General features: G+C 37.7%; 1 protein-coding gene across 2 annotated transcripts; it reads left to right on the plus strand.

Moving 5' to 3' along the window:
* Nucleotides 1–213: 213 nt before the first annotated feature.
* On the plus strand, nucleotides 214–7,663 carry LOC124264267. 2 transcript variants are annotated; one of them, XM_046699005.1, is made up of 4 exons: nucleotides 214–2,133; nucleotides 2,653–2,790; nucleotides 3,111–3,351; nucleotides 4,878–7,663. In XM_046699005.1, the coding sequence occupies exons 2-4, from the start codon at nucleotides 2,742–2,744 to the stop codon at nucleotides 6,340–6,342; spliced, it is 1,755 nt and encodes a 584-aa protein (XP_046554961.1). In that variant the 5' UTR covers nucleotides 214–2,133; nucleotides 2,653–2,741; the 3' UTR covers nucleotides 6,343–7,663. The 2 variants fall into 2 exon arrangements, with proteins under 2 accessions (XP_046554961.1, XP_046554962.1); XM_046699006.1 differs by having other exon boundaries at nucleotides 2,653–2,785; nucleotides 3,106–3,351.
* Nucleotides 7,664–25,362: the final 17,699 nt, after the last annotated feature.

Consider the following 25,362-nt stretch of genomic DNA (forward strand, 5'->3'; position numbering starts at 1 on the left):
CTGTTTGGTATCTGTAACAGATAGTGAGTGAGTGAGTGAGTATTGTTTTACGCCGCTTTTAGAAGTGTTCCAGCATTAATACGACGGGGACACCAGAAATGGGCTTCACACATGGTATCCATGTGGGGAATCGAACCCGGGCCATCGGCGTGACGAGTGAACGCTTTAACCACTGGGCTACCCCCACCGCCCGTGTAACAGATAGAGTATAAGAGTCATTCTCAAAAGATGCAGCTTTTTCCCGTATCAGGATTAAAACCTCAATAAAACCGTCAAATTTTATCAATGTGATAAAAATCTGTTTTTTCCTTCATTGCCAATATCTAATCTTACTTGGGAATTTTTTACTACAAAAAATAGGACCAAATAATTATTATTTTGTAATTTTTGTAACAAGAGACATGCATTTTTTCATGTATCTAGGTGAAAAAAACTAACATCATGTGTCTATTGTTCCCTAAATTTCATTTAATAACATATTTTTTCTGGAGTGGTTAAAAAGTATAGCCCTTTTGCCCATTCCTGGTAGATGTTCATGATTTTCAAGCTGAATTTTTAATATAAAAATCAAACCTTTTCTCTTGTATACAAGAAAAATGTCTTTACTGTAACAGTTTCATAAAATTATGAAATAATTAATTATCCCTCATCCTGTGAAAGTGGAACTTCCTGTCATGCTCTTTAACAACTTCTGGTTGAGAATCATCAACATGTGGTGTTGACTCCAAGAGAAAACTTTCAAGGAAAATCAAGTTGAAAAGGTAAGCATTTGCGAGTATTTTTCATAGGTGTCTTTCAGATAACATCAAGAAACAAAAACCTACCCAGTTTTCAAAAAATATGTTTTTCTCTTTGCATTTGAAACCATAATTATAACACAAGTATTTTGTCTGAAATGGCAAAGGGACTAGTCATTATTTTTTTTCTTAATTTACTTTTACAATTTGTCTTTCACGTAACAGTCTTTTCTGTAACAGCTTTTTTGTTATTGGAAAGACCATCAGTGTTACTTCAAAGAAACATCAGTATTGATTAGTCACATTTTCTTTTTATCTTAATGTCAATGTCATTAACAGTTGAATTTTGGGAATGAGCTAAGGTTTATATTTGCTGAGGCTGAAACAGGATTTACACTTCTTTGCCTGAATGCAGTCATTCTAAATTTTGTCAACAGTCGTTATTGGAAAGACAAATTCTGTAACTGCAAAGACAATTCAATACAAATTTGAAAATAAGTTATCTCTGGTAGGTCTTTGTTCATCTAGATTTGCTATGTGTCAATATTAGGACCTTTAAGATGATATTTTGGGTAACAATGCGTATTTCCCCTAACAATTTGTATGTTTCATGTCTTTCAAAATTAGCTGTTACTTAAAAGACTTAAGTTGTTACTGCAAAGACAGTTTAATACTAATGATCTTTCATTTATGTCTTTCTTTCCTGATTCATTCAGATGTGCATTAAATATATGAGATAAGATTACCTTACGCTCCACAAAGAAGTCTGTTCCTGAAACTTTGAATGCATTTATGCGTTTTCAAAGACTGTTATTTGAAAGACAGTGTGTGACTGTGACTATAATAAATATGACAGCTCGACGATCAGTCCGCAAAAACATCAAAGTGTTATCATCTAGTTACCTATATAAAGGTTAATGTGTCATAATCTGAAACAAACATTCAATGAAACATTCATTTCTGTATTTTTTTTTAGAACTGGCAATATGGGTATGAGTAATGCAGAAAGGCAGAGAAAATTTCGAGCTAACAGGGACAGAGATCTTGCACGAAGACAGGTTTATTTGGAAGAAGAGAGGAAACGTTATCAAAAGGACAAGGAAAAAGGATTGCGAAAATCAACAAAAGAACTCCCAGAGCGAGAGAGAAGACAGCTTAGGCGAAAATGGAAGAAGCAGAAGAGACTACTGCGAGCTAAACAAAAAACAATTAAGGAGATAATCACCCCACCAATGTCACCGATGTTACCAATGAATGTACAGGAATCAAGACAGAGAAGGCAAAGCCAGAAGAAGAACAATCGTGACAAGGCCCAGTGTTACAGAGACAACAAGGTTCTCAGGCTGGAACTGGAAAAAGCAACAAAGAGAGCTCTAATGTACAAACAACGATGGCAGAGAACAAAACTGGACATAGCAAATAAGGAAACTCCCAGAAGTAAAACAAAAAAACTCATAAGAAACATTTCAAGTAAAACGGCCAAACGGACATTGCTTTTTCAAACAACTCTTATTGAACAAATGAGCCAATGGTACAGGAAGAAATCAAGGAAAAACAAAAAAGACATTGCTTCCATGATTTCAAGTGGTGCAGTATTGAGAAAATACAGATTTCTAAGCCATGCTTGCTTCACATTTGGTGTCAAAGCTAGAAGATCATCAAAAGCTAGTCATCACACATATCTGTCTTTGAGGGAATGCCACAAGATCCAGTCTTTCTTTGAAAGAGATGACAACTCTAGGATCATGACAGGAACCAAACAGACAGTAACATGCAAGAGAGAAAAGAAGCAAAGAAGGATTCTAAAGGACAGCTTGAGAAACATATATCTCAAATACATCTCTCAGACAGATGTCAGGATTGGATTCTCAACTTTCTGTCGACTGCGACCTTTTTGGGTAGTGTTTCCAAAACCAAGTGACAGGAATACATGCCTTTGCAAACTTTGTGAAAATACACAATTCATTGCCACCTCACTGAAGAAGTCGGAAGCAATTCAATACGATGATCTTCATCTCATTATCAGAGACATGGTCTGTGATGAGACATCACACGACTGCATGTATGGCCAGTGTCAGAAATGTAAAGAACAAAGAGTACAGTATAATAAGAAGAACAAAGATGACACCGTCCAGTGGTTTGAGTGGACGACAAAGAAGGTGAAAAGGATGATTAAACAAAATCAGAAAATCGTAGAAAAAGAAATCCTTCTCACGGTTAAAGATGTCCATAATGGTTTGATATGTGACCTTGTTCAACAGTTTGAGAAGGACCTAGACCGGTATAAGAAACACTGTTTTAACATCAGGCATCAGTTCATGTACTTCAAGGAACGAAAGGAGAATCTGCATGAAAACGAATGTGTTATTCACATAGATTTTTCAGAAAACTATGTTTGTAAACTTGGAAGTGAAATTCAAAGCATGCACTTTGGCGCTTCTAAAAAGCAGCTTTCATTGCACACAGGAGTGTACTTTTGCAAAAATGAAAATGGTCCACAGACCTTTTGCACAGTTTCAGAAAACCTTGACCACAGTCCTGGATCTATTTGGGCACATCTCAAGCCTATTTTGCGACAGGTTGAACAAAATCATCCAAATGTTGACACTCTTCATAAACTCTGTCAAAAAAGAAACGCAACCCCTGTCCTCAGATATGAAAAATTCGTTTGAATGAAGTTATTGCTTCCAAACTAAATGTTATTCGAATGTATTGAAATTATACACGTAATTAATGAAGATTACCATCCAAATAACTGCATTTGTACGCATAAGTGTATTTTATTGCTTATTCCGTCACAACGCATGAAATGACCCTCATGGTGACTTCGCACAAAAAAAACACATGCAAATCATGAAAATGGCAGTTAATGTAGGGGTGTATAAAAGCCCATGTGCTTTCGTATTATATTCATTCATTTGTCGCATGAAAGCTGTGTGAAAAATGCCGCGATTGAGTGCTGCCGACCGAAATATCGCCATTGGTCGTGTTCAAGCCGGAGAAAGTTTGGAACTGTTGCACGGCACCTAAATGTTCACAAAACAACGATATCCCGACTTTGGAGCCGCTACAACAACTTCAATTTGACCAACGATCGCCCGAGAAGTGGAAGGCCAAGAATCACGACCCCCTTCAAGATCGGTACATCCGGGTCCATCACCTGCGTAATCGGCATGCCCTACCAACCGTGACTGCCACACAAATACCAGGTTTGAGGAGAGTGTCAGCTCAAACGATTAGGAACCGTCTGAAAGAAGCGGGTTTACGTGCCTGTAGACCAGTTGTTGGACCTGTACTACGCCCCTACATCTCCGCCGACGACTCAGGTGGTGCATCAACGTAAGGATATGGACTTTACAAAACTGGAGGCGCATCTGGTTTTCTGATGAATCCCGTTTTCTTTTTGCAACATCACGACGGAAGAAAACGTGTGTATAGGAGACGTCATGAACGTTTTGCGCCCATCTGCGTCCGACAGGGGACAGATTTGGCGGAGAAAGCGTTATGGTTTGAGGGATCCATCTCATACAACCAGAAATCAGACTTGGTGATCGTTGAAGGGAACCTGACAGGTAACGTTACATCAACCACGTATTACAGCCTCACCTTCTCCCGATTATTGACCAACAGACACAGATTTTCAACCAGACAACGCCCGGCCTCATACTGCACGTGCAACAATGAACTTTCTGCAGAATTCCAACGTCAATGTCTTGCCATAGCCCTCTAAATCACCAGACCTCAACCCTATTGAACACCTGTAGGATACTCTGGGTCGACGCGTACGTCAACGTCAGCCGCCGCCACAGACGCTGCAACAGCTCGGCGTTGCACTGCAGGGAGTGGAGAGCCATTCCCCAGGAAAGAATCCGGCGTCTTATCCGTTCTTGTCCAAGGAGATGCCGTGCAGTGATTGCAGCTCGTGGTGCTCATACGAGATACTGAGAAAGACGCCCCCCTGGTGACAAACTGGTGTCTGTGAGATGACTTTTGAAATGACAATTTTAAACATGCCCATCTTGGTTATTATTCTGCCAAATTTCAGACTTCTGTCTTAAATAATAAAAATGCTGTGTCGTCTTAAAACTTCAGATCAAAATCTCTAAAATACAGGGGTTGCGTTTCTTTTTTGACAGAGTTTATTTTCAGTGATGGACCAACAACCCAGTATAGACAAAAAGGAAATTTCTTGCTTCTTTCCCAGAAACCAGCTCAATTTGGATTCACATCTGCTGTTTGGAACTTTTTCGAATCAGGCCACGGCAAAGGCACACCAGATGCAGTTGGAGGTGCAATCAAGAGAAAAGCAGACGCAAAGGTGAAATATGGAATGGACATACAATCGGCAAAAGATTTTGTTGATGCAACCAAGGAAAGTGACATACGTGTCGTGATCATACCTGAGGAGGAGATTGTCCAGGGATTGCAGGAAATGACTCAAATGAATCCAAAACCAATTAAAGGCACCCTAAAGCTCCACCAGGTATGCTGGCTTGGCTCCCATGAAGTTCTGTTCCATAGGAACCACAGCTGCATCTGCCAAGCACCCAATGAGTGTTCTAATCATAAGCTCTCAAAACATTTCACTCAGTCCATTTCAGAAAATACTCTTGATCTCAAGCAGAGCATCTTCGATGAATATCTGGGGAATCTTAAAAACTGTAAAAGTTTCACAGAACTTAAAGAAGAATGCAAAGCAATTGCAGGAACAATGAATGACATTGAAATACAGAGAAATATTACTCTGCCATACAAAGATCTCAAGGTTGACATACCCTCTGTGAAGATATTGCCAGATGACTTGGATGATGTGAGGGAGCTGTATCCTTGCAGTGTAAAAGCAGATGGAAATTGCTTGCCCTCAGTTGGGAGCGTCTATGCCTATGGAACAATTGACCGGACATCTGAGATGCGAGTACGTATTGTAACAGAACTTGCCCTGAACGAAGATCTTTATCTTGACAGAAACTTCCTGCAAAACGGCAGATGTCCAGCAAATGCAAAGAATTGGCCTAAAATCTATGCCCAATACTCGGATTTGTTCATTCATGGAACTCGGCTCACAGATGACATTGTCAGGGATATATTAAGGCTTGAAATTCTGAAGATAAGCGTCAACTATGCCTTTATGGGTATATGGCAGATTCATGCCTTAGCAAGTGTGCTCAAATGTCCACTTTACTCAGTATATCCAAAACTTGGAGCTCCATGTGTTCGCAAAGATCTTCAGCGTGTAATCATGCCAAGGCAATTAGCAACAACAAATACACTGCCTCTTTATGTACTTTGGACAAGCACCAGAAATGACATGCCAAATACTCATTGGATACCAAACCACTTTGTGGCAGTGCTGGCTAAGAACGATGCTTATTTTAGCATGACCAGCAAAGTTCCATTGGAGTCTACTTGCCCTGAATCGTCAGAGCCCAGCACCAAAGCAGTGGAGCCCAGCACTGAAGAAGTAGAGCTTAGCACTGAGACAATGAAGCCCAGGCCTGACACAGATGAGCATGGGAATGCAACTGGATTTGACTACTTAGACCAGCATGTCATTGTGTCTTATGATGATAAGCCATATCCTGGTTTTTGTGGAAGATGCAAATGAAGATGAGGTTTTTGTGTCATGTATGCAAAAGATTGGTAGGGAAGGCAATAGATTTTCCTGGCCTAAAAAGCTGATGGATAAATGCTGGTATGAGCTGGAGAAAGTTCTTACTAAAATTCCACCGCCTACTCCCATTGAGAACTCATCACACTTCAAGGTTAACCCTGCCATTTGGACGAAAATCACAGCCTGAATGAAGTACCCTGTACCCTGTACTTTTGTTAGTTGCAAACCTGTTTGACAGTTTGTTAAATACATGTTAAATTTTAAAAAATGTTGTTAACTTCATGTTAAATGAGTTTCTGAGTTCTTAAAGAGCTAATTTCAAAATGGTAATTGCTACTTTTATATTGTTGTGTATTCAAAGCACAATGTCAATAGTATAAACTGAATCAGAATGTAAATCTTTGTGTTCCATTTCAACTTGTTCTGAAATGTCTTTCCAGTAACACTGACATGTCTTTGAGGTAACAAGTAGGCTGAGTTCTTAAATACAGAATATATTTTGCACTTCAAGTATGGTAAAATAATACTTGTATAAATTAATTAATGTAAACCTATCTTATCATCAGTCACATACATCTGTGCTTGTCCTCACTCAAATATACTAATGAATTGTCTTCTCTGTAACACATTTGGGTCTTTCCTGTAACAAACATGTCATTGTTACTCACCTTATCTGGAGACATAAATATAACATGTAACACTTACTATACTTCTAAGGGTAACAGGCAAAAAACTCATCCTCTCATTACAGATAGATCAAAGATATTTGTTACAATTAATTATTTTTTCAAATTTAATTGATACATTGTCTTTCCAATAACATAGAGTGTCTTTGGGATAACGATACTGTCTTTCATATAACGGGACTAAAAAGTAAATGTTTTATGATCTAAAGAGTAAGACATTGTCAGAAATCACTTGGAAATATTATAATGTTCTCTTCAAATCATCTTCAGTATAATAATATTTGAGGGGAGACCGTTGAAAGGAATCAAGAGTATTGGAAAGTACTAACAAATTTCACTTTTTCAACTGACACAGTGTAGAACAGGTTTATTTCATAAAAATACAATTTTAGAACTGATTTCATAAGTGTGAGTAACAAAATAACACGTGAGGAAGACTTTACAATACAATATCTTTACATATCAATGTATATTTAAGAAAAATATGGCTATTACTGTTGTTACAGGAAAGACATTGTGTCTTCGTCCTAATTAGTTTAATTACTCTTCATTAAAATAGTGGACATAATTAAGCCTCAAATACTATCGATAAGTGAACCTGAACATTGTAGCTTACAATTTGTGAAAATAAAGATTGGTGATTTTGCATTTCAATTATGTTGTATTTTGTGCACCAAATAGCTGCAACTTTTGAGAATGACTCATAAATGATTTAAGGTTTCCAGTTGTATTTGTTGACGTTTATCTCGAAATGAACGACGGTATTAGTGTTCACTTTGTCTCCGTACTCAGCAAAATTTCAACTTTATGAAGGCGTCCAGTGATTGACGATCCCGTTAGTCGCTTCTTACCACAAGCATGGGTTGCTGAAGATCAATTCTAACCCGGATCTTCACGGGTCCCATACTGTGTGCCGTAACGACCTAAACCAAAGATCGTAACTGCGTCCAATGTTATTCAAAACCATGGGTGAAACTATTTCATAACATATTTGAGTTTGAGTTTAGTTTTACGCAGTTTTCTCGCCTTTCTTAGGCACTAGCGTTCTGATTTAATTCTTGCACAACGTTTTTCTCTTCCGTTATTTGATTCCTAAATGTAAAATACAATACAGAGACACCTACAGTGTCTGCTCGTGCGATGTAACCCAAGTTGATTAAGTTCAATGTCTGACGTCAACTAAGCATTGATATTTCTCGCGAATTCAATACTTGAATCTGATCTAAAACGAATCTATTGATTATCTATTAGATACAACACATGATATCTTGATTACCGCTGTTAAGTGACATTTAGGTGAATAAATAGAATATTGCCGTCGTGCCGTTTAATGGCAAATACATCAACACGCATCACTGAAACAAGAAAATATATTTGCAGCGACTAATATTAATTTTGTATAGCGTCAGTATCCAGCTTAGCTGCTCAAAAGCTCTCTGCTTTTCCCTCCATCATTGGAGCTTACAACTCTTGCAGCCATTAGGCGCACCGAGTTAATGTGGCTTTCCCGTCCTTACGAGGTACCCATTCCCAGCTGGGTGGACTGGGGCACATAGTCATACCTTATCCCAAGTTTACTGTACGTTACTTGACCCGCAACTAGGTGTTTGCACGTATTCATGTGGCCACCATCTGGTCTTTTCCCAACGGATTCGTGGGCTCTTTTTAGTGCACAGGGTGGTGTACTGTACACTTGGGGTTGTGACAACACTGAAAGAGTCTGCACACAAAGTTGACTCCAAGGTTTTTACACCCGGTCACAGGCGGGCACGATCCCGACACCTCAAGCTCGCTGGATCAGTAGCGTGGCGCCTTAGACAGCTCGCCCACCACGCCCCACTTGAATCGGGTAGGGGTAGGTACTGTCAGTTCGCTGACATTACTTCCTCATCTAGGAAAGAAAACGATCTGGGTTTTTTTACATTTTGTAACATGCTGATTTTGTTTCAATCATTCTGTTCAGATTGAAATGATTTGGAAACAAGTTATAAAATTTGTGTATGCAAGCAGCCGAGCATATCAATCTTCAATAAATTTTCTGCTAAACCAACAAAGTATATAAAAAAAACCCATTTGATCCCTTTGGTCGTTTGTGGTCAATAGCCTAGTTTTAATTCCTTTTAAATAATTTTCTGAGAAAGTAATATTTCTGATATTAAATTAGTAAGTTTTATTGCCTATGCGATCCACTAAGGCTGCTCTATATGCTTGTATTGTCAGCAGTGTTGGTAGTAATATGAGCAGAGAATAGAATTTTATCATTCACTATTTCAATCACTATTACAGAGCCCTCATAATAATTGTAATCTACATAAATTACCGGACAAAGAAAGCTATCACCGACTTGATTTACCAAAAATAGAAACAAAGACGTCTGTGAGATTTAGGATAATTATTTCACAAACTGAAATCATTTCCAATAAATTGACAGAAACTTCACTGTGATGCTGGTCTTGCATTAAGAAACCGTCAAAGGGTCACAATCAGAGTTCAATAAAAAAGTGCATAAAGATACACATAATGAGACAGGAGTCTGGTGACACGACGTCAATAGCGAGTTTGACCACACTGGGCATCCACACACGCCAACACACGTCTCCTCATTCACGTCGTCAGCGATGGTAATGAGTTAACATATTGTTTTGCTTTTGAGGAAACAATACTTGACTCTTTCTTACAGGACAAATTACTGTTTATTATTTTTTCCGCCAGATTTGACAGAGTTAGAGTTGACAATTTTGGTATCACCAACTATTCATTTAAGTATTTCTCGTCTAAGGTCGCAAGTACGCTGCAGTTCAAAGGTGGCTTGTAGACCAGAAAATCAAATGATGGTTGGAGCAGAAAATCCACAGCTATGGCTTGTTTGTTTGTACCAAATAAAATGTGCTAGAATATCACACAAAATCAATTAGACACTTGACCAAAGTCCAAACACTCTGTATCTCACGGCACCGATAAATGAACGAATAAAGTGTAATACCAGTGTCTAATTTTTACCGAGAAGTGTCAGCTTCGTGTAAGGATATTAACATCTCAGTTATCTCTCATTCTCGATTACCTATTGGATGATCGAGTGAGTGAGTATGGTTTTACGCCTCCTTTAGCAATATTCCAGCAATGTCATGGCGGGGGGACACCAGAAATGGACTTCACTCATTGTACCCATGTGGGGAATCGAACCCGTGTCATCGGCGTGAAGAGCGAACGCTTTAACCGCTCTCGCTGTAATAAAGAAATTGTTCATCCGTATATTGTTATCCTTGCTAAAACTTCTAAATACCCCTCAAAGAAGTAAAACGGACTTACCTGATTGTGAGGCCACCCCGTAGAACTGTCGCGATCAACGGTAGGTTGTGTAACAGCTTCAAGGTAGCTGGTTCCTCTGAAAGGCGTCTTCAACACAGTCAGTTGTAATGTGCGCTCACATCCTCGCTGAGGTCTGATCGAACGGCCGCTATATTTGTTCGATCACAGACAATGAAGTAGAAAGGCATACAAGCGGTGCTGTGGTGTATAGCTCTCAGTGTAGCTGAACATGTAAAACACAAAAAACAACCAACTAAAAAACATATATAAATATATAGCAATGTAAATGTTGTCGTGAGATGAATGAATTGAATTTTACAAACACATTGTAATATATAGCGCTTATGCAATGTAATATAGAGAAAGAATTCAGTGTACTAAACAGGAAGAATTCATTGTAATACATAGCACTGATGCAATATAATATAAAGTAATATTTTAGAGTAATACATAGCTCTAATGAAATGTAATATATATGAATTATTCAATGAAATACATATCACTTATTCAATGCAATGCAATGCATAGCACTGAAGTAATATAATACAAAGCAAGATTTTAGTGTAATAACACTTATTCAAAGTAATTGCACTTATTCAATATGATACATAGATCTAATTCAGTGTGTAATACATAACACTAATTCAATGTAATATATAGCACGAATTCAATGTATTACATAGCATTAATGTAATGTATTAACATAGCAATTATTCAAAGTATCACATAGCACTAATTCAATGTATACACAGCAATTATTCAATGTAATTCATAGCACTAATTCAGTGTAATACATATGAATTATTCAATGAAATACCTAGCACTGATTCAGTGTAATAATTAGCACGAATTCAGTGTAATACATAGCATTAGTTTAATGTAATACATGGTACTGATTCAGTGTAAAATATTGCACGAATTCAACGTAATACATAGCACGGATTTAAGGTGATATATATAGCGCTAACTGAATGTAATGTATAGCACGAATTCAATGTAATACATAGCACTAGTTCAATGAAATACATAGTACTGATTCAGTGTAAAAATATTGCACGAATTCAACGTAATACATAGCACGGATTTTAAGGTGATATATATAGCGCTAATTCAATGTAATACATAGCTCGAATCCACTGTAGTATATGACACAATGTAATATATTGTGTTATATTTTGATATACCTATGGACAAAGCGTAGGCCAACGGAGCCCCATAATGTGTTTTCCTATTAAGATTTGCAGCTACATCTCAACGCAAGTCATTATTTGATATACACTCTAAAACCACTCCTTTTTCACAAAGCATTTATAAAATATTTTCACTGATTTATGCTTAACACTAAAAATATTCCGGGTATACTGGCTAAGCAAAGTCAAACATTCTTCACGAGGAAATCTATGATCCATGTGTTCATTACTATGTATTTTTAACTCTTGCAGATGACATCGTTCGATAGTTATTGACCAGTATTGGCTGCTTTTACAGTATGCATCGGTGGATTTGATTGGAAACCGACTGGAATCGGATATAGGAATGCCATTGCAACAGGGATACATGCGTTGATGGAGACGTACGATCGTGGACGGGGACTAGAGTAGTGATTATGTCATGTACACCTATGCCATTGATCACCATTGGTTATCCATTAACTTTATGTTTGCCCCGAGCAGGTTGCCAGTGTATTAAATCTCGCTTTACTATGTTTTTGTGAAATATACGGAGGTTTAACCAGATAATGGGTAAGTGAGTGTGTATAATTTAAGTCACGTCGGCAATATTTCTGCCATATTGTGACTTGATCAACTTAAATACTTGTACGGTTGTACGATCATTTTTAAAACTGTCATCGATGGTCAGAAAAACAACAAGCCATATATCAAATATTTGTCTGGTATTGCTCTCAATTGTAGTAAATGTTTTAATGCTTACATTCCACTGTTAAATTTCTATCTGCGCTAACTTGGATTTATTTTATTGTGCTTCATTGACAGATTTTATGAATCTTAATTATTAAAAGTATGTATTGTTTTAGCTGAATGTTGCCGATTTGACTCTAAATCTTAACTCACTCTCACCTTTCTTAAGGAGGCAGTATACCTATGGGCGGGGAGGTATAGAACAGTAAAACTGGTGGTATGGCACCAATACATAAAAATGGGGCTAGCTGAGAGGACACCAGAACACAGGTAAGGACACAATAAGAGGGACCATGGGGACATATGGAGCCTCTGCTACTTGCACCTTTCACTAGTTACTGGTTATTGTCGAAGGTTTAAGCGGAGAATTAGAGTAAACCGTTACTCAGCACTTTAAAATTCAGGTAGATATAAAAACACTTGGTCCTCTCCGGGGTACAATAATTTTACAATGCTCCAACCCCCATCAAGGGCACACCCAAAGCACAATCTCAGTTCATAAACATGTTCTATCAATATATCAAAGAAAACATTTACATAAAAATCATCAAATAATCAATTTCTTTTCAGAAGGATAACAATAAATGATGCCCAATATTACTAAAATTATCTTTTACTGTTTTCGCTTTGAAATAATTATCCTTAATGATGGTAAATTGGAAACAGTCAAAAGGAGTATCCTCACCTTTTAGTACGTACTCGTGTGTGTATCTCGAGTGGCCAATACAGCGTTGTCGAATGATGACCTCTTTAAATCTAGACTGACAATCAAGTTGCTGTAACGGATAGTTGTATTTATTTCATGTAACTTATTTACACCTACCTTGGTATCCCACTGCTTTTGCATCAGATCACGGGATAATGAGTTGTGTCACGGATTTGTTGAGGCAGGAGAGGGAATCAGAAAATGTAAGGAACTGTTTATGTTCAGACTTGGAATTTATATATTTAAGACCTGCTAATATAATAGCTTTAGATTCCGCTGTGAATATCGAACTGTTGTTTGGTAACCTGTATTGCATGGTTCTGTTTCCAATGACAGTAGCGCTAGCGACTGCGTTACCATCTCTGAATCCATCTGTGAATATAGATTTGTATGTTCTGTAATTGCCAGTAGCTGATGATATTCTTGCTATAACGTAAGTTCACTTGTGTCAGATGTCCTTAGTTTGCTAAATGAGATATGTACCCGAGCCATAACCATTTGCCATGGAGATCACAATATTTGGGTAGGAGAAATGTTCGATAGGTTATATTCTCATTCCTAGAGGCTGAATAAATGATTGTTTCGCATAATAGAGATTTCCATAGGGAAGGTGAAAGACAGTCAAAATCTGGATTAGATAGATTCGAAAACAGGTTGAGTTAGGAGATAAACGTACTGTGTTTGGAAATTAGATGAATGTTAGACCGAATGGGGAACATTCCTCAGTTATCTCCCTTTACCGCTTCGCTAATAGATGGCGACAATCACTACGGTCCTAAGTGTACTTCCGGTATGATCATGGCGTTCGAAGTTTGTAGCACGGTCGATTTCAAATGATCAGCAATTACTATGCCTGAGACGTTCTGCTGTGCCCTGGGATGCTGCAATAGAGGTGGTTCGAGGTGTCCGAGAGGTCAAAACTTGCTGATATGGTGGTTGACTGTCATTCGTAGTAGCGACAAATGAAACTAAAGCATGACGAGGTAGCCGTCAGCTCTCACTGGCCCCACTCTCAGTGTTGTGCGTCATTTCCATTTCTGACAGAGCGATTTCATTACTGTAACTAATTATGGTAATTACCACGTATGTTGTAACTTTTAAAGTTTGAAGAAAACTTTTGTTATTGTTATTCGTCTTGCCAAATGTAGTTAGCGTGCATGCCAACCGAAATTACGAGCAGGGGTTTTGAAACGATTCAGGGACAAAGAATATGTTGCTTCAAGAGGGACACACGCTGTACAAAACTTTTCAAGCGAAACATAAGGGGGCTGTCACTGTAGTAATCATGAAAACTTACAGTACACAATCTTTTCGCTTTACAAAGGGTGCCGCCAAAGGCGTCACCATCTGTAGAATGCCACTGATGTTATCTTGTGAATTCGGCAACCCAGTGAAGATAAGCTATGAAACAGTTCCTGTAGTAGTTAGCCTTTATTCATTGTTAATATTGATTCAAAAAAATTCACCGTACTTAAAAACAGCTATTGGATTCTAATTTCAGGTTAATCTTTTCAATCTATTTACAACTATATTTCAATTATAGTTTAGCAAAGCATTTATCAATTGATATGGCCTGTTGATTTTGCCTGCTTGTCTACTCATACAGCACATCAATATGACAGCACCTGGTCATGCATCTTAAATACAGTTGTCAGTTTGATACTGAGTTACATTGAGTAATGTACTTAAAATTCTAATGTATGTGATATTTTAACATATGCTTATATCTCCTGATGACAGGTAGGTAGAGTAGGCGAGTAAATTGAAAGAGACCTCAATATATTATTTTCAATGTTTTAAGGTAATTGGCATTTCACAAGTAAATTTTCATGTGAACCTGTGGGTAAACTTTCGTTTGCTTCTTGCTTTTAAAACGCAAGTTAGCATCATTATATACATGTTTACAAAGTTGTTTATGTTTGACTATAACACCTTTGCTCCCTTCATTGTTGAATTAAAGTTTACCAAGAATGCTAATACACAATTGACTTTTTCCCTTTAATGCATCTCACTACAGGTGCCTGTTGTCCAGAAAGATGAGGCCCAGGTGATTTCAGAATACACATGATACAGGTTAATGTTTGTTTCCTTTTGGTATGAATTTGTCTGAATAATGTCTGGTGTACTTGTTGAACACACCTCTTTGTATCAGACATTTCTCCCTACAGAAAAACAATAGTGAGGAGAGTTACTTGCTTGATAACGGTGTTAGTAGCTACACGGAAATGTCGCTAATTATTATTTTAAAGAAGTTGTATATCCATTGAACTCTCCTCGTTGTTCATCACACCAACTTCTAAATCCCACTCAAAGAAAGTATATTTAAATTATGCTTCTCCATAGTTGAAACATTTGTTAAGAATAATGTTTTCTACCTTTGACTTACCCCAATGAATATGTTCATCATGTGACATGTCTTTCTCCCCAACAGTAACTTAAATCTGATAATGATACATTTTCTCATAACTGGCAGTCATAAGATAATATTACCCTGTATCAGTTGGGATAGTAATACTTCACTGATGTTTTCCAGGATGAACACGTCTGAGGCAAGAGAGAAACACAGATGCTGTATGACGAATTCTTTCCCTGGACTGTATCAACTGACCGACTTAATGCTGGTGGATACTTGTGATGTTGAATGTAACATCAGTGAGGTCGCTGGGGAGGAAACAATCACCCATGATGATTTTGATGGCAAGAATATTGAGCCAAACATTTTCTCTCCAGACTGGGCAGAGACCAAATGTGAAAGTACGTGTATATCAACACAGAGAGACAAACATGCAGTGCTTCCAGTACTAACTATTATGTTTAGAGCTGCAGCAATTTTCATTTACACAGGACTGTCAAACATTTCAGAATTCACTGTTGTACTTCCATTTTGGGTCCATATGCATGTCACCTAAATTATCTGTACAGCAATATTGATAGTAAGATTGTCAGTGTGGAAAACATCAACATGCATCGGGTGTAAGTATTAATCAAGGTTTTTCAAAGGAGACCGTCATTTTTTACTGTATTTATGTCTATATTTATGAATGTCCATACATGCAGAATATAATATGTTCAACAATAAAATCTGAAATGACAACCCAGACTTTGTTGCTTTTTGGCTGATGATAATTGACACATGAGAATAATTTTAAGTATTGTAGAATCTCAATTGTACCATTTAGACTACCATTCAAAAGCTAAATTATTCCTTTTTTCAATATTTCAAATGCACACTGTGTTCACTGACACTGTGAGCCCATTATAATTGTGATGATCCTTGATGTAATTTTGTAAACCCTTCACACATGCTGGAAAAACAAATGTGAAATATTTTATTTTCAAATCTAAAAGGCTCCCACCTGAAAAGACAATGAACCCGATACCCCTTGCTTCTGGCATCAGATAGTTGAGACCTCCAGTAATGGTTCAATGTGTTTATATGTATTTCAGTATTTCACTCATGCTAAGTTACATTATTTGACAACACCTGAAACACAATTTCAAAAAATATTTTTGTGTTTTCCAAATGTGATCTGACATTTAGGTACTGGTTATTTGTGTATAGAAGGTACAGCCTTTTAAAATGGTAAAGATTGGGGTGGGGTCCCAAACGATACTTAGAAATATATTATGCAAGCAATATGCCAATTTACTGTACATTTTTGGGTTTGAATAATAGCCTAAGGGACCGTTCATAATTTTTTGGGGGATGTGAGGTGATGATGATTTTAAGGGGGTCACCTATTTTGTTCTGGAAAGGTAGGGTTCATCAATTTTGTACACATATACTAGGGGGGTCAGCAAATTTGCACATAAAAATGATTATGCTTTTAATTATGGGGTGGGGCGTGGGTTTAATTGATTTTGAATATGACATATGCAAAGGGGGTGTCACTTACTTTGTACATGAATTGTAGGGAGGTCATTCACCTGCTTCTCCGTAACAATCATCACCACTCCCCAGCCCATTAATTATGAACGGTCCCTGAATATGTAGAAACTATACACCGGAAGTTGTGTGCTTATTTATCGTGCGAATGGGTGTAATATATATTGTTGAACACACTGTGAACGAGTCGTTAATACGATAAAAATGATTTATGTTTCAAATCCTCTCGAAACCGATACGTTGCAATAGCATTCCCTCTTTCCATTGCATCCCGAAGCGTTATAAGCTATGAGAATAAGTTGTTTACGTGAACGATAACTGAAGCACTTATGTTGTCCGTGTAATCAGGTCAGTGCTAACGTTATTTGTTTAAGGCTAATTTCAGTGTACACTGAACATATGTTCTAACAACTACTACGACGCCATTAATGCTCTGTGTAATGTGACATTCTGGGGAGTAAATGGTTTGACGAATTTACAAAGCAACTGCTCAGTAAGAAATTCCGAGAAACGGCAATATTATCAATAACTGCAGTACCGTTCTATTAGCATTATTTTTCGTCCAGACATGCTAGTTCTTCGTACTTTGAGCACAGTCTTCAATCGGGGCAACTTCCAGCTTCCGCAATTCGTAATATAAAAACCACAGAGTAATAAGTAGGTTTAATGTCGATTTAAGTTTGGGCTTGGCCGATAGGCAGGCCAGTATCAGAGTGACAGCTACTTTGGACCGTAACTACAGCAGCGCTCCAAGCAGGCAAGGGTGCGCAACTCCAGGAATGTTCCCCATTGATAGTCTCTAAATTTCATTTGAAGCCGAACGCGTAGCATAAGGTTTCAAATGATTAATTTAGAGACCATCAATTCGGCCAAACATTAATCTATTTCCAAACAAACCATGTTTATCTCCATTCTACCATAACCGAATTAAAATCGAACTTCCTCGTCCTGCGGAAGACACTGCGTAATCCGTCATGGGACGAGAGGCAAATTGAACTCGTCTGTGAAGGGAGCGGTATGTGCCGTTCGTATTTTGTTTAACAATGCAATGTAATAAATATTCTGTCCAATGGAAACAAACTATTGTTCATTCACTGCAATGATGTTACACCTAAGAGCTTGGTTTTTATAATCATAACTCCACACGACCGAAATCAACCTATTGCTTTGTGTGCCGTGTTACTGTCCCCCCTGGCCACACTATAATAGAATCGTCTGACCTTCTTATTTTCTTGGAAGTAGACAGTTACGCAACAGTTTGAAATGGCGGACGAGCCAGTGTTGACATTTTGCGAAAGGTTGAAATTTGAAGTGACAGTGTAAAATACTTGACTGACTGTCGAATCTGAACCCTGCAGAATCGGAGAAGAGATCCTTTTCTGATCGACCTACGACCTGTAACTTTTATAACCGGCGAGTGTCGATCATGATTTCACGTACGTGCCTCCACCCCGGTATGCGACGAAAGTGTACATGCAACTTACTTGGGATTCCTTGGAACATTGTTCTCATCATTTGGGACTGGATTGTGGCCAAGCTTTTTTCAAAGTGAACGAACATAGCAGTGACAGCCTTGCGGGGAAGGTGGCAGAGAGCAGAATTCTCGTGTTTCAATTTTTGACATTTTGAACGATGCAACGGGACATGATGAAGTATGAGTAGCATAAATTTTGTGTTTCGCCTGACCATTATCTTGCGAATTTCCCATTCTAAACGGAAACAAACATACCATTTACCAGGTAGGTACATGTTTACGAACGTTTTGCTGCACAAATAGGGAAAGATAGGGATATATTTTTACAAGGCTTTCTGTTTGATATGTTAGATATTGTTTGTTTATGTTTGGGGCTCCGTATTGTAATTGAGTTTGAATGTTTTTATAAAAGAAGTTAATAATTATGATAGTGAGGTTCCCTAATAATTGTGGAGGAGGAATCGTATAATTGTATTTTTCGAGTTTTAATAAATGTTTTATCAGCATTTCCATCTCATCTGTTGTGTTGATATTAGTCATGCTGGTGGCCAAGCTGAATTGCGGCAGTGATGTATACGTGCGCAGTGAAGCGCCGTGAAATCAGACGCATTGTCATTCAAAAATTGATACCGTCTGATTTTATTGATTGACCAATCAAATTCGAGCATTTCACGTAGCCAAGGTAAAATGTTGTACTGTAAGGATAGTTTTTTGCGCCGCTGTTTTGCTCATCAGCTTCCACATACTGACTATCGATTGGAGAGGTCCTGAAGGTTCCAAGACAAAGCCCCAGGCTTTGCTTGTGGATTGTATCAAGTAATTATAAATTACTTTTACAAGCGCCACCATAGACGATGGCGCCTTAATTTTGGAGCGGATCAGTGATCTGTATAGTTTTAGCATGGTTTTCTCACCCCCTCACCGCTTTGAATTTGAGAGTTTTTACAAATCAGGGGCCTTCAAACATTTGTTCCCTCAATATTTAATGAGAAGTAGAAATGTAAAATTCTGATAAAAAAATATTTTTAAAGAAAGAAGAAAATGCTGATAAAAAATATTTATAAAGAAAGAAAGAATGAGAGACACCAATTCTAACCCAGATCTACATTGGTAGGTGTGAAACAAATCCCTCGAAACACATTTCCATTGAAAGTGTGACCTTTAAGAATGCAACATGGGGTAATATACTGGCATAGAAGGTTAATCGATCTTCGTCATTGATCACACACACAGAGTTCTTTATATGTGCTGCGAACGTGATGAACTATTGATGGTGCAGTTCGCTGCTATTGTATTAAATACACCTCAATATCGTAAATAAACATCAGAATCGAGGAAGACATACAACTCTAAAATCTATAACAGGGCTTGTTGAAGATATGAATCACAGTCGACTGTTTGAAGCCAGACACAGAATGTGTGACTCAGGAATTTTATAAAAAAAACAACACAGCAATAAACAAGTAAACAGTGAGTGAGTGAGTGAGTGAGTGAGTGAGTGAGTGAGTGAGTGAGTGAGTGAGTGAGTGAGTGAGTGAGTGAGTGAGTGAGTGAGTGAGTGGGTTTGAGAGAGTGAGTGAGTGAGTGAGTGTGGATTTACGCCGCTTTTAGCAGTATTCTAGCAATATCACGGCGGGGAACACCAGAAATGGGCTTCACAAATTGTACCCATGTGGGGTATCGAACCTGGGTCTTCGGAGTGACGAGTGAACTCTTTAACCACTAGGCTACCCCACCGCCCAGCAAGTAAACAGACGAAGATGAAGAAGGAATTGTTTATCAAATAATAATCTTGAATCAATCAGGTTATGTTTAATGAAATTCATTTTACAGAATAATGTCCCTGAACCTAGTAGTTGGTACTTACGTCTGTATCTCCTATTTGGCAAAAATGTATGAAAGTGTATTTGTGCCAAAGTTCCTAATGTTCCAAAACGGTAAGTACAAGATACTATCATCAACATGGTTGATACATACACCTACGTAAATGATCATGCATATAATGCTTTCATCAACATAGTTGATACTTACACCTACGTAAATGATCATGTATATGATGCTTTCATCAACGTGGAATATACTTACACCTACGTAAATAATCATGTATATAATGATTTCATCAACATGGTAGATACTTACACCTACGTAAATGATCATGTATATGATGCTTTCATCAATGTGGTTGATACTTCCACGTACGTAAATGATCATGTATATAATGCTTTCATCAACATGGTTGATACTTACACCTACGTAAATTATCATGTATATGATGCTTTCATCAACATGGTTGATGCTTACACCTACGTAAATGATCATGTATATGATGCTTTCATCAACATGGTAGATACTTACACCTACGTAAATGATCATGTATATGATGCTTTTTATCAACGTGGTTGATACTTACACCTACGTAAATGATCATGTATATAATGCTTACATCAACGTGGTTGATACTTACACCTACGTAAATGATCATGTATATGTTGCTTTCATCAACGTGGAATATACTTTCAAATATGCATATGATATTTACATCTACGAAAACAAATACTTTTATTTATGTACTATTGTCGTTTACCCCAGAATATATAGTTATCAAAATCGATAATTCGATAGCAGATACGTTTCTTGCACGTTGACTTAAGTATCCATATTGTAGATGATAATATTTTATAGACTTTGGCACCAATACGCTTCGTACAAATGCCATCTGAAGTTTGAAGTAAAACAACAATTGAAATGGGGGACTTCTTCATTAAAAACAACCCGTGAAGATCCGGTTAGAATTGGTCTTCAGTAACACATGCTTTGTCGTATCCCAACTGCGTATAGATCGCTGCAATATTGCTGAGTGCGGCGTTAAACAAACAAACAAACAAATACGCAAACAAAACGACAACGCTTAACAGCTCCATGTTACAATAATGCATGTTGTTTCTCACACGATTTCAAAGAGCGTGATGTGACATGACATTTCATGAGTTTGCATGACAGTGACCAAAATTATGTCTGAGGCAATTCTCTCTTTTGATTTGTTCAATACCTTTTTCAGACGAATTGACATGACTTTGCATATGTTTGTGACACTATCACCTCCTGTCATCACTATTTGATAGACCCGTAAAGATCCTGGTTAGAATTGATCTTCAGTAACCCATGCTTGTCGTAAAAGGGGTCGATGCTCAGGCTGTTCACCAGATTGTCTTGTCCAGATTCGATTATTTACAGACCGCCGCCATATACCTGCACATATGCTGAGTGTGGCGTAAAACTAAACTCACTCACTCACTATTTGATTGTCATTAATTAGCACATGCTTATGATAGTTAGAATCGTAAAATATTGATTTCTTGTGATTATGGAAAGGGTTCTATTTTTATAGGTTTTGATAATTGATGAAATATTTGTTTCTGACAACCATAAATCATCCACACATTTGGAAGTGGATGACAGATATTTCAAAGTAAGTGTGTTTTCATGGTGTTGAACAGTAATCTGCATAATAAATGCATGTTCCTGCGCCCATTTATCATTCTATGGCCTATTCATAGATTTTTATAACAATAAGTCATGGTAGTACACTCAGTTATATTAGACTTAAATGTAAATAATCGATGCTGTTGGGCGAATTGATTGCATGTAATGAAATATAATTGAATATCACTTTCTAAAACATTCTTGACATAAAAATGCCTGGTCATATTATTTTATGATGAGTATTGAATTGTGATCAATTTGTTTTGTGTTTATGCTCGTGTACATACCTGCAGGTAACACGTATTTGTTTGTAGAACGATGTAGTTACATCGATACTACTGTGCTCGTGAAGATAATGGTGACATATATGAGCGAGCCACACATAATGAGAGACATGTTTGTGATCACACACTGGACTATCTAAATTTAATTTAATTTTGATTTATAATTTTTGTTTAACGCTGCAATCAGTGTTATTCCAGGTACATGATGGGGGTTTGTCAATAATCACGTCCAGACCAGACAATACAGTGATCAACAGCATGATCATCGATCTTTTTTCTGTTGGGATACGATGACATGTGTCACCCAAGTCAGCGAGCCAGACCACCCGATCCCGTTAGTCGCCTCTTCCAAGTATGGCGTGTTGCGTATATTAAGGCTCATATACTTTCTCTTAAGATGGTCTGTTCATTATAAATGAGAACGTGTGTTAACTTCAAATGTACTCAAGGCCTTTTGACTCTTTTTGTTTGACGTCCGAAATTTAACGTGTGGGGTGGCATAGTTGTGTTAGGGCAACGCCCCTCTGTGTATTTGAAGGGAATATGAACAGTGAGCGGTACACAAATATTCTCGAGGGACATTTACTTCCATCTGCTCACGTGATCTATGGAAATGTTTGGATTCTCCTGCAGGACCACGAGCCAAAACATCGTTCAAAGCATTCACAGGCCTGGTTTTGGACCCAAAATATGACATTATTAGATTGGTCAAGCTATAGCCCTGACCTAAATCCAACAGAAAATGTTTGGGGACTTATGAAGGAAAGTGTCAGTAAGAAAAATCTGACAAAAATAGCTTAAATGGAAGAAGAAGTGGTCCGATATTGGGACAGCATGGACCACGACTTTCTAACTACTTTGATCAGTAGTATGCCCCGCCGCATTGAAGCATGCATTGCTGGCCATGGTGACTTGACAAAATACTAACTGATCACCTGTCTTTGAATCTGGAGTTATGTTCTGCTAAAATTCACATTTAATACGTGAGTAATGAGTGCAAGAAATATAGAAAATTACAATCTTTAAAGTTTCAATATTTTTGGTTGTACTGTATGCCATTTATCAAGACCAAACCAAAGAAGAATCTGTTTTAAACATTTGCTGACCATTGTGCCAAATAAAACCCCATCTTTAAGACATGACGCCAAAATGGTTACAAAATTGTGTCTAAAATCATTATCATCATCAACTAAGAACTTATATAGCGCAATAATCCAGTCAGTATAACAGTTCTAAAGCGCTTTGAGAGGATGCATGTCACATGTATCAACAATGTCCTCTCGGTCTAGGCGTAAGTCTTTGAGAAAAGGTTGGTTTTGAAACTGGTTTTAAAAGTGGCCAAGTTATTTACAAGTCTCAGTTTTAATGGCAGATCATTCCTGAGCCGTGGAGCTGCTCTGGGGAAGAATCGATCTCCATAGGTGGTGGTCCTTGCGTGTGGAACACACAGCATGCCTTGTCCCATGGATCTAGGAGACCTCGCGGGCTTGTACTCCTTGAAGAGTTCCTAGAGATACACAGGGGCTAGGCCTGTCCTTGCTTTGAAGGTTAACAGGAGCACTTTATAAGTGATATTAACCACCTACTACATTGCCTGGTTTATCAAAAAGGATGGATTGTACCTGACATATGATAAAGTACCGTTACCTGATACGCGTCAAAGACGGCAGGGTGACGGTTCTGGGTAGTGCGTTAGCTAGCATTCACATATGTGTCATGTCTCTGTTGCATCCGGGTTAGAAATGATCGTCAGTAACCCAGCAACGACTAACGGGATTGGGTGGTCAGACTCATGTTATCGTATCCCTATTGCGTAGATCGATGCTCATATTGTTGATCACTGGAATGTCTGATCCAGACTTGATTTTCCGCCGCCATATAGCTCGAATATTGCTGAGTGCGGCGTTAAACTAAACTCACTCACTCACCATGTTGCAATCGGAGTGCAATAACCGAGATGAATCACTGATGTATAGCTACCTCAGCGACCTCCCGACGGAATTCACAAAGGGTGAGTGAGTGAGTTTAGTATTACGCCGCTTTTAGCAATATTCCAGCAATATCACGGCGGGGGACACCAGAAATGGACTTAACACATTATGCCCATTTCGACAAGCGAACGCCTAAACCACTAGGCTACTCAACCGCCCCCACAATGGGTAAATTATTTAGTAAGAAACCGTGTGAAAATACAAAACGTGATCTGATTTTGAAAAAAACAATACTATGAAAAATTACACGTGAAGAGTGTAAAATAGGTATATTTATTTCATAACTGCAATTGCCACAATATGGACATATATGACTGTAGTATTTTTCTTAAATAAACTTACATAATCAGAAATTTACATTTCAATTTGTGTGATTTTCGTAAAGTATCAGGATGACCAATGTCCACGAATCAAGTCAAGTTTTATGTTTTGCAGAGTAAAGGGATATACATGTATTTCGATTTTTAAAGTAAAGGAATCCAACTTGGCAAACCAGTTTCTTACCGACGAATGAAGCAGTGAACAATATATAACTTTATTCAGTAGAAAGGCCACCGGCCCATGTACAATATATACTACAATACAAAAGGTATGATGTGCACAATAACTAAAGTACTGTCGGAAATGCTAGAAAAATGCTTTTTGGCTTATATCTAAAATTCAAAGGTATTACAGTTATATAAATAACAAATATCACTTTAAGAAACATCTACCTATGCAGACCGAGGGACTAAATTTTGAGACATGCCCTAAAATGCGTTTTTACTGATGAAAATACCAAAAACTTAGAAAAATAAGGGGTAGTGCACGTTATTTGATACAAACATTAACTGCCTGTGTTACATCATCAGCATGCGCGGTATCGACAGGTGAAATTGACACCTGAGCACACGCTCGAGCGAGGGGTCATCTCAATAGATGTTTTCTTCAAAATGTTTAATATGTGTACGTATAGTATACGTATTGGTTATGTAAGGGATCATTTGTGTATGTGTGTTTGTTGTGAAATAAATATACGAATTACTGTACATTGGAAAGAATCCAATCACTTGTGTTATCTTATCGATTGATTGTAGAAATGTGCAACGTTTTAATAAATGTTTTGCATGTCAACAGTATATTTCATTGCAAATACATGGATGTAATTCGGTCAGTTTAATCTAGTTGTGAACATTGGCCACATATTTAACGAAGTCACTGGTGTAGCTTCTTTAGAATATATATGTTCTTCTTCTCCTAAAGTTTGTAGACCGCCCGTCTAAGTACTCCCTTGTCA

Source organism: Haliotis rubra, unplaced genomic scaffold (assembly GCF_003918875.1).
Source record: "Haliotis rubra isolate DU_JTF1 unplaced genomic scaffold, ASM391887v1 Scf918, whole genome shotgun sequence".
NCBI lineage: Eukaryota > Metazoa > Mollusca > Gastropoda > Lepetellida > Haliotidae > Haliotis > Haliotis rubra.